Consider the following 11,123-nt stretch of genomic DNA (forward strand, 5'->3'; position numbering starts at 1 on the left):
TCACAATCTTTATAATTGTATATAAACATACATCTCTCATGAGTTTTTCATTGTGATTTTGCTGCTACTAATATTCCAAACCTAATTTGGTAGCCATTGCCAACCGGCCTCCGTAATTAAATGAAATGAAAGTATAGCTGGATTATGGCTGTTTGTTTCAGCGGTCAAACCAAAAGCCATAGAAAAAAAGTATCCCGAAGGATTGTATTGTATAATATTTGCACTGCAGAGTAGCACCATCGCAGTAACTAGGCCAGGTTATAAATAAAAAGTGTTTTTTACCAATAACAAAACAATGGTCCAAAACCAAAACAATAACCCAATTACTCATTAGGCAAAGAAACATGCGACAGGCATTGCTTTACTAGACGAGTTCCAAGGTAACTGCAAAAAAGCCAGTTCCATTTAATAAAAGTATATAAAATCTATCTGCTCCGTCCATGGGAAATTGAACACAGCGAAACAAAACAAAACAAAGAAAAATATAATAGACTAGACCACACACCATTTAATTTCTCACAATTAAAATCCCACAAATTGCTACACAATACATTTAACTAATATAGACACTTTCTCAGGAAGATAGTTGGGGGAAGGCGGTTCAAAAGGTATCCTCAGGGTACAAACCCTATATCCTTCAAGTATTCATGCTCAAGAGCACTTCTTGCTGTAATTCTTTTGCTGGGATCCATGCACAGCATTTTCTGGATGATTTATAGACAGAATGTATCATCAGTTAAAATTGCAGAGATGCCATATATGGTTCTTAATTTCTGAGTATGAAATTATTCCAAAACCATCATCCTGAATGGTAATAATATGTTAAAGACCTCAAAAACTGTTCCATATCAGAAATATGGTAGCCTTTAGATAAGAGAAGTTCAAAAGGAAAGCCACTTTTCTAAAATTTATTAAGATCAGCCAATTTGAAGATGGAATGAGATTGTACTAAAATTTATCAAGTCCAGGGGCTTGGTCTCTTTTGCTTAATGATTTACCGAGTGTTAGGTACATGAACCTTTGTAATAACTAGGCTCAAGTCTGAAGCCTACTCTTTCATTTTGGGGAAAAAAAAAAAAGAGCCGAGATAATAGTCCAAAGTCATCCGTGCATACACTAAAGCTTTCAATTAAATTTTCTCAAATTAGCATAAGAAAAAAATCGGCATGTCGCTTTAGCTCACAACTCTCAAGAACTATGAACGATATTTCATCTTAAATCAATCTGACTTCTACTTTGTAATTCGCACTCGGGTGAAGCAAAAAATAAAGACACCAAATAAATACTTACAGAAAGAAGGTCAATTCCAGTAGATTCAAGATTTGGAACAACAGTTGCCAAATCCTGCAAGTAAAAGGTGTATTGATTAGTTCAAACAAAATTGTCTCTCTGATAGGTTCACAACAGAACATACAACCTCTAGATGCCATAAACACAAATGTTACCTTAGCTGGCCACTTTGGAAAAGAAGACTTAAAATCAGGCAATGAAGTCACTCCAGGCCATGTATCCTCATTTGGAGTACCCAAGATTCTTCAGAAAAAAAAACATGTTATGATACTAGATCATCCTAAAAAGAACACACAAGTTTTAGGAGGCAAATTTGCACCAATATTTTCCTACAATATATACCTAGAAGACAATTCTTTTATATTCAATGACTTAAAACTAAAAGTGCCCCATTTTCTTTGAACATAAATGTACGAAGGTATCCATGGTTATATACACCTGTTAAATACCAGTAAAGAGCCGAAATAGGCCATTCCTCAGGAGGAAATTAAAAATAATAATACGAAATAAATCCAGTTGTCAATGTAAGAATTTCTGACGTCATTCATATCTTCTAATGCCAAATGACTCTTCTTTTAGCCTCTAGTCAGTATAGACTCTTCTTTTAGCCTCTAGTCAGTATAGACTCTTCTTTTAGCCTCTAGTCAGTATAGCTGCAAGTTGCAGTCTAGCAAAATTCAAAACACATGCAGAGGGTTTTTTTGGTAAGGTGAGGAGACACTACAATCTAGTAAAACAAGATGTCGTGAAGAGATGGTTGAGAGGAAGATTGGAGTAGACTCTGGAAAACAAGTGCTGTGGCAGGTAGTGGTGAAAAAGGCAATAAGTAGTTAAGAAAAATGAGAGTTACGTTGAAGGTTGTGATGAGCTTCCAAGCCATGCTTTCCAGGACTTCCCAAAAGTGGAACAACCCAAGAATCCTGCCAACCTTCCAAGGCTGCTCTCGACAAGGTGCTCATGCAAAGAACGATATTTCCCCGAAACAACTATTGATAGAACAATTAATAACCAAAAACAAGTATCTACAAGTATCCATGGTTATGACTTATCACAACGCATTGTCTTCTACATGTCAAGAATAATGTATGACATGTCAGAAGAGCAAAATTGTGAGACTTAAAAAAAGGTTACTACAAAATTTGACCCTGAATACCACCTTTCAAGATTTGGAAGGTAAATAATTATTCAAGATTAGGCACCCAACTTACATTCTATCAAGCATTTTGCGCCACCGACGAACAATATTAGTCGAAATGCTGATGTGGCAATATTCACAAATAAAAATGTTCCAAGAGTTATTTATTTTTAATTTTTAACAAAAAATAAAAAATGAAAAAAACTAGAATAAAAAATCACTTCATTTTAAAAATCAAAAAAGAAAATTCCAAAAGAAGAAGATAAAGAAATGTCAAGAAGGAAGAGAAGAGAGGGAGAAGTGGGTAGGAGGGGGAGGGCAACGCATGACCATAGCAAGGACAGTTTGAGCAAACTATAATTGCCATTGATTAGACCTCGCCTTCTCCCTTGACCTCTCTGTTGGTGTAAAAGCCCTACAAATCACTCATCATTTGCTTGTACTATTACAAACATGTAATATCATGTATACATACATTATATTTTATTTAACATATATGGTGTATATTGTTATTAGCAATAACTTATGCAAATAAGCCAATGAAACAGTAATGGCCTTGCAAAGGAATTGTAAATAAGTTATGATCATAAGATCCTTATGCATTAAAGTCGTGCTGCTACAAACGTTCCTAGTCGTTGCATTGTCCAGATTAGGCACCAGCAATGCTTAAAGACTAGCATATGCTAAACTTCCATGCATATAATGATGCAACCAATCTCATAAATTGAAGTATAAAAGTACTACGGATAACATATGGCCACTAGTTAGTTGAACAAGTACAATGAATATGGGTGTGTTTAGCATTGCTTTTGGTTGGCTAGACTCTAGATCACATGACAGTAAAAGCAACATTAAAAAAGGGCTTTTGCCATCCAAAAGACCCTTAAAAATGCTTTTGGAACCAAACCAAGAAGCCGGCCACTAGATGCTAAACTAACCCAAAAACTTGTTATGAAAGTTCCATTCAGTAATTTACACTAGTGTGACACTACTTCAATGTGGATTGTGATGCTTGACTTTATCATGAATCAATCTCAAGGGATGCCCAAAGATTCATCAACCTAATTGATATATGGGAATCCAGCTTGCTAATGGCCGGTAATAACCAAAAGTCCTTAGCCAAGGCATCACTTAAAAGATTAATATATAAGCTGCTCAAGTAATAAGGAAAAGGTTTAAGAGTAAATCCTACACCATGCTCTTACCTCCAAGACATTTGATAAAAGGATCGAATTACAATAAGATACTCTTCACCGAAAGACTTGTCAAACCATATTGACTTTCCTAGCATTTCGGTGGCCTTGATGCATTGCTAGAGTTCACAGTCTACAGATAATTCTAAACCAAATTGATTTAATTCATTGACATGTTGGGACACACATAAAGGTGACTTGAAGAATTAAAATGAAATAGAACTCAGATTAAAGAAATAATGACTTCTCAGGGCATAATAGAATGGTTCAATTAAATATAAGGGTCACACTGCAACTAAACCTAGCTATAAAAGCTTTGCTTTGGCTCTCCCTTAATGTGTATGTGAAACATAGTTTGCTTCCATGTTCTCTTGCTAGGTGCACCTTTCCTTGAGACAAAATAAAAATTTGTTTTTCTAAGTTCACGAAATAGACAACTGATAAAAGGCTAACAAAAGTTTTACAAAGCCTAAGTTACTGGTATAATTCTTGGCTAGGCAAAATCCTAATACCTTTTCAAAAGGTTTCTTGAGTCACCTGTGTGGATTACCATTAAAGGTTGGACTCTTAGACAGCTTTGGCATAGGACAAAGAGGTTAGGTGTGCAAGAAAAGAAGAAACCAGATGAGAGAAACAGACTTCAGCAGTTTTATGAGGTATGATATTTCAGTTTCATGCATCTATTAGAAGTAGATTGATTAAAATGAACAAGTGGATTTGATGGGAAGGATTTGGCTTCTCTATGGCATGCTTTCTTTCCATTGCATTGTTCTACATTTCACTTTTAATCAGATAAAAACTCATCATTCAAGCATGCTCCTAATTCCAAGACTCGCTTTACCGGCTATCTTTTTTTTTTTTTTTTTAAATTTCAAATGTTTTTTGAGGAAAAAAACACACTAATGTAGCTAACCATGTCAACACATTATTAACAAAGAGTACCTAGGGCGAAATGCAGGACGAAATGGAAGTTAAAGCACCTCATCAAGATATTTTTTTCTATAGGCACCAAATGTTAAAACTGTAACAGCTTAGGGCCTGAAACCATATTGACCCTATCAATTTAAACATAATCAAGACGACCCATTTATAATTTAAAAAAGAGTTCTACCAAAGAAAAACTAAAAGAGTTTACCTAGCTAAGTTAATTTTTCTTGTTTACAAGGCATGTAACATTTAAGATACAGCTTAGCTCTTAATATCCAAATTCAACCCAAATTTAGCTGAAATGCAAATTTAAGAACAGCCCCATAACTAAATAATATCCTAAATCATTTTTGAATAACATATTCCAAGATTATCAGAGCAAAGACTTTTAATGAATGCAGTAGCAAAAAAGAAAAGATAAAAGAACACGAGAATCAAAAGTAAGAACTTTACCACTTCAGCAATTGAAACTAAAATAAAATGGAGGCTACAATAAGGAGAGTACAACACCTGAAGATCTTGAACAGCTCATCGATCTCAGAATCCCCAGGAAATAATGGCCGTTGATTCACCATCTCAGCAAATATACAGCCCACTGACCATACATCAACAGGAGTAGAGTAATGGCGAGATCCAAGCAGTATTTCAGGTGCTCTGTACCACAAAGTAACGACCTAGAGACAGTGACAATTTTAGAAGCCGGGCCAATATTGGTATGCTTATGACTGAAATATTGAGCATGCAGATAATAGCCAAGCACTTCTCTACTAGAACATTAGGACATATCCAACTAAAAACTAATTTACTGATGCTCTAAAGGGGCCTAAAGTTGCATTAGAGAACCCCAGTAACAAAAATCCTAAATTGATGTAAAGGAAACTATTTGATGCTACTAACAAATTGCAGTTCGTCAGCCTATCTTTTCCTATTTTAAGCCTTAGAATTTCTTGTCAGAATTAGAAACAAAATACTATTGTCCTACAAACGTGCAGCAAAGTCCGGGCGTTTTGCCAGAAAATTGAAGTTTCTTTGTTCCAACTTGTAATAGTTATTATTCATATAGAAAGAAGATGAAACATTACTTTTGAGAGATAATCGACAATAAATGTCTAGCAAAACACAGCAACATAAACCATATGACATTGCACAGCCCAAAAAACCACAAACTTGGTGATTCTTAGTACCTCATGTGTAAATGTTCTGACAGGAATACCAAATGCTCGGGCCAGACCAAAATCAGCAAGCTTTAGTGCATTGGTACGGCGATCTATCAGCAAATTTTGAGGTTTTAGATCCCGATGGAGAACCCTATGAGAATGACAATAAGCAACACCACGGAGAATTTGATAAAGGAATGTCTGCAAGACGATCAAATGATAAAAGTACTATTATGAGTAATATTTATCACCAGCCAAATCAATTAGATAACCAAGGTCAACCAATGACTGATAATAGCTAGGTATTTATGCATTTGGAACAAGATGCTAACCTGGAATAGTTTAATTAATATGGTAAAGAGAAGGGTTCTGCAATTAGACATTTCTTGAACAGCAGTTCAAACAGCACTATATTTATACTTAGTTTTGTCCAACACATAAAAGGTGTAAGATCAAAGATGACATACTTTATGGCTTCTAATAGACACTTCAATGAAAAGATTACCAATGAAAGAGCTACAATTAGTCACACTTCAAAAAATATTTGTAAATCATCTCTACTAAACAGCAGAAAACCAACAGTAACCACTTTATTAAGTCTTCCCAAATATAATTTCTATTCTTTTTTTTCCCTTCCTATTTCTTTTTATTTCCTTTTATATTACTAGAGTAAATAACAAAAACGCTGGATTCTGCAGAACCCATTTTTATGTTATAACTAAGTCCTTTTGTTGAATACTATCTATCAAAACTCCTATAACACAAGCCTTCTGACAAAATGCAGCAATGCTTTAATTTTCAGGATTTTTTATGCTCCTATCTTGTAATCCTATCTTGATTACACTCGATTCCCCTGTACAAAAAAGGGTTCTTTTATATACAATAATCGCATTGTAGCGACTATACTTTAGTCGTAAAACTGTGATTCATTCTACCAATCCCCTTAAGAGTTAAGGGTCCCTTGGTTTGATTCATACTCCAAACAAAAAATTTGTTTCTTAAAAGGATTTAATCCTTTACAATTACCTCTCAACTAAAGATTTGAGGGAGTATATACAGTCTCATGATCTGGACCCAAGGGCCAATTAAATTATATATAATTATATAATTATATTATAAATTAAAATTAAAAATTTGGATTATGAAATTACAAAACAAACAATTTTTTTTCACATTAGATCAATACTTTCAATAGAATGAGGAAATGATCCATGTATAAAGAGATAGAAAGGTGTATTTCTAATCGTAACTAAATCTTCCCCTTTTTTTTTTGATGGGATAGAAGCAAAATAGCTATTAAACGATAACGTTGGTTTACTAGAGACATTTACATCTTGTTTTAGCTTGGTGGAAACAAAATGCTTTTCCTAAGGATTTTGTCAAATAGAAATAGAGAGCAAAGTAACTAGAAAATTGTATTATTCTAATCCCACTTTTCCAGAAAGATCATGTAGAATGCATTCAGACAAAAAAGCTAACATAGATGTTATGGGCCGAATTCTTATTTTGTTTCGTTCCTGACTTATCTTATAAAAATTATATTTTTCTTTTTTCTTTTTCTTTTTTTTCTTTTTTTGAATTTATCCATCTTCCATAAAGGAGCCAAATGAAACCAAAATTTCATGTGATGCGTTGTGAAATTTTAAAACTGTTAAACTCCAAAGAGGTAAACCTTGAGCTTATAAACTTTCAAACAGAAGAATAATCTGACTCACTTTTATCATTCGTGGATCTTTCCCAAATTCTGGACATGAATCCATGTGCTTCTTTAAATCCAAGTCCAGATATTCAAATACCAAATATAAACGCTTCTCACTGTGCACTACATCCTGCAACCTGTCACCCAAGGAGCAATCAGAGAAGCTGAGGGAAAAACGATTACAGACATTGTATACAAGAGAAGAATTTTGCTCATATTCTCGAATATGACCAGAATATACCATGGTTTCAAAACTTTGATATCAAAAAAAGACAATTCCTGGGCTTAACGAACAAGCCTATGTTGACTTACTTCTTAAAGAAAGTAGAGCAATACCATAAGCTTCTTTCCGCTTCCAGAAAAGTGTGGTATTGTCTTTTTGTTTTTTGGTTGCCTAAACTTTTTAATAACTGATTCACACTTCATGTTATGTTAAAGTAGGAGAAGCAAAATTTAAATAAAAAAAAAAAGAAACTTAAAATCCTTTGGCAGGCAAGACAAAATGAAGAACTAGCAATAGCACGAGTTCTGTAGTCCGATAAATATGTATATGCCGACGTTAAAGAGTAGCACAAGCAGAAGAAAAATCAGTGTAAACCAATGAGTGGTGAAACAGCAATGTGATTATAGGATGAGTTGTGCGGTGAAGTGCATTTGCATACCTGACGATATTACCATGTTGCATTTCCTTCAAGAGAGAGATTTCTCTAATTGCAGTGCTAGGTACACCCTCGTCTTCCTGCTCTAAGCGAATCTTCTTCAAAGCAATTGTTTCATTGGTGACACGATCACGAGCCTTATAAACAACGCCATAGGTTCCCTCACCAATCTTCTCTACTTTCTCGTACTGGAAATTTCAGAAAAAAAGCGTGAGGGAGCAAAACTAGAGGTGAATTGAAACAAAATGGAATGACAAGGGTTGAGTCACTTACCTGGTCCATGTGCAGCTCCACCAGACGAGAAGAATCAAAATGTTCAAATAAGCTAAAACGAAGAGGGAAAAAAACAATTAACTCATCTCAAACATGAATCTCAGAAATATGAATTGATTGTAATCCTTGAAAAGCCCAACTATAGAAATGAAACAGGGAAGCAAGCAAATGAATAAGAATGCATCCAATTCAAACAAGAGAAAATAAAATCAATAGAAGTAAAATGCAATGTGAGAAGAGAAGTACCTCAAGTGACAGTCGGATTTGATTTCAAGCGAGAGTGTGAGTAAGTTGAGGAGGGAAGAGAAGAGACGAGATGTATGTATCTCTTATTTCTATTTAAGTATTTAGAGTAAGAAATGATGCTCTCAAGCATCAACCCTAAAAGTAAAACTGAGAGACTCGTTGTGACCCATTTTGAGTTGACTTCTCTCTCGCTCTCCCTTCCGATATTTTCTTTTCTGCCCTAATAATATCACCTTTGTTCACTGTAATATAATAGGGATGTAATTGAATAAAGCTGTAATGAAATAGAGTTGTAATAGAATAGAACTGTAATAACTATTCTTATGTTTGGTTGAATGGAATGATGTTGTAATAGTATAAGGAAAAAAATTAAAATGACCAGAATATCCTTAGTAGAATTTTTGTTAAGGGAGATGAATATTGTTATTGTTATTAAATTTTAATAAGATTATTATTGAAAATAATTTAATAAAAATAATAAATAGTTTAACCATATTTTAACATAATTATTATTAAATATAATTTAATAAAAAATATAAGTTAATAACATTCATTATATAACTATTATTATATGAATTAAAAAATCAAAATATATAACACTATAAAAAAATATATAATCTGCTTTATTATTTTTAAACTTCAATACATATTTAAGCTCTGTTTATTTGCCAGTAAAATATTTTCCGGAAAATAATTTATGGAAAATGATTTACTTTTCTAGAAATGATTTACTTTTCTGGTGTTTGGATGAATTTATGTAAAATATTTTCCGTTATTTGGTAGATTTCCTGAAAATATTTTATAAAAGCTGTTATAAATTAAACAAATATATATATATATATATCTAAGAATTTATTATCTTTTCATTGTTTATTTGAGTTTATTATATATACATTAATAAATTTTACATATATTGCAATGTTTTATTTATGGGTAAACTACAAAAATAGTCACTTTTGTTTGCCCCGGGTTACATTTTAGTCACTTATATTTGAAATGTTACATTTTTGTCATTTATGTTATTATTATCTCCCTAATGATAATCCTACGTGGTAGTCCAACTAGATTTTAAGTGCCAACTAGATCTTAAGTATATCTGTTAATACATACTTCATCCGGGTAAATTATACAATTTTCTGTTAATACATACTTTACCCGGGTAAATTATACAGTTTTCTATTAATACATACTTCATCCGGATAAATTATATAGTTTTCTGTTAATACATACTTTACCCGGGTAAATTATACAGTTTTCTATTAATATATACTTCATTCGGATAAATTATACAGTTTTCTATTAATGTGCTTGTGAAGAAAAATACAGAACAACATTTCATAGATATGTTTCCATCTATTTCCAGATTACTATAGCAAGAGAGTAAGTCAAGTCTGAGTTATTGTGCTTAGTAGAAATAATAGAATGCAATGAGGCTACAAAAGCAAGAACCAGAAATTACAAGCAAATATAGTAATCAGGAGGAACAACAAGCAGTAAGTAATTAAGCCAAGTGGCCTATCAACCTGCAACCACTGGTATAGCGTTTAGACAAAGCAAATCAAGCAACATAGAGATAGATTGGTTCAGTGCAGAATAGCATCAACAAAGACCACCAAATGTGAAGATATCCCAAATTTAATCCATATCCTAAACTAGGTCAACAAAACATAGAACCATAAAAAGGGCACAGATGAACTAAATATGAACTATAAAGCATTAGGGAGGAACCGAAATCAATAAATTAATGAACATCCACTAGCAGTAACAATAAGACAAACAGTTATTTCTCAGCTATAAACAAGAATCATAGAGAAGAAAAGAAAAGCAAAAAAAAGAACAGAACAGAGCAAACCCCTAAACTGAAATCATAAACAAGATAGAGGCTATCGAGAAGAACGGAGGAACTTGTGACTTCAGTTGACTGACATGAAAGAGCGGAGGAATGAAAGTGGCCGGAGGCAAAGCAGGCAAGTGAGGCTGGGGGAGAGAAGCTATCGGGTTGAAGTAAAAAAAAAAGAAAAAAGAAAACGTACCTTTGAGGAGATGAAGATGAAGGGTAGATGGATGGATGCTTGATTTGGAGAAAAAGGTTGGAAGAAATCTGGAGCAGAATTTTGGGGAGAAGAAATTAGGCTATTTTGGTCCCAAAATTTGAAAATGCATTCGGCGTTTGTGTTGAATAGCAATTCAGTGCCCTCACTACTGAATACCTATTACAGGAGGTGAGGGAATATGGCTATAATAGCTAAACTGCAGAATCACCTAAACGGTGAACCAAACGTATGAATCACTGTAGCGCGCGGAATAAGGCAGGAATGGCATAGCAATTCCATCCAACCAAACATACTATAATATTTTTATGGTATTTTTTATCTTAGACAATAATATTAACTGGATAAAATTCAAAATTAAATTCTACCAAAAAATAAAAAATAAAAATTAGTATTTATGTCATCCATTAATACATCCTTTCTCGAAAATATAATCTTTACAACAAAGTCTATAATTTTAGGAGAAATAAAAATGCTGAAAGTCGCGGCACCA

The 11,123-nt window shown here is 33.4% G+C and overlaps 1 protein-coding gene across 1 annotated transcript; it reads right to left on the reverse strand.

Annotated features, from left to right (window-relative positions):
- Positions 1–381: 381 nt before the first annotated feature.
- On the reverse strand, positions 382–8,815 carry LOC107930861 (cell division control protein 2 homolog A). Its single transcript, XM_016862616.2, has 9 exons — positions 8,580–8,815; positions 8,334–8,385; positions 8,064–8,248; positions 7,418–7,538; positions 5,730–5,903; positions 5,056–5,219; positions 1,446–1,533; positions 1,291–1,344; positions 382–704 (listed from the first exon to the last, which is right to left on the reverse strand). The coding sequence occupies exons 2-9, from the start codon at positions 8,340–8,342 to the stop codon at positions 615–617; spliced, it is 885 nt and encodes a 294-aa protein (XP_016718105.2). The 5' UTR covers positions 8,343–8,385; positions 8,580–8,815; the 3' UTR covers positions 382–614.
- Between the last annotated feature and the right edge of the window lie 2,308 nt (positions 8,816–11,123).

Source organism: Gossypium hirsutum, chromosome A07 (genome assembly GCF_007990345.1).
Source record: "Gossypium hirsutum isolate 1008001.06 chromosome A07, Gossypium_hirsutum_v2.1, whole genome shotgun sequence".
In the NCBI taxonomy this organism is placed as follows: domain Eukaryota; kingdom Viridiplantae; phylum Streptophyta; class Magnoliopsida; order Malvales; family Malvaceae; genus Gossypium; species Gossypium hirsutum.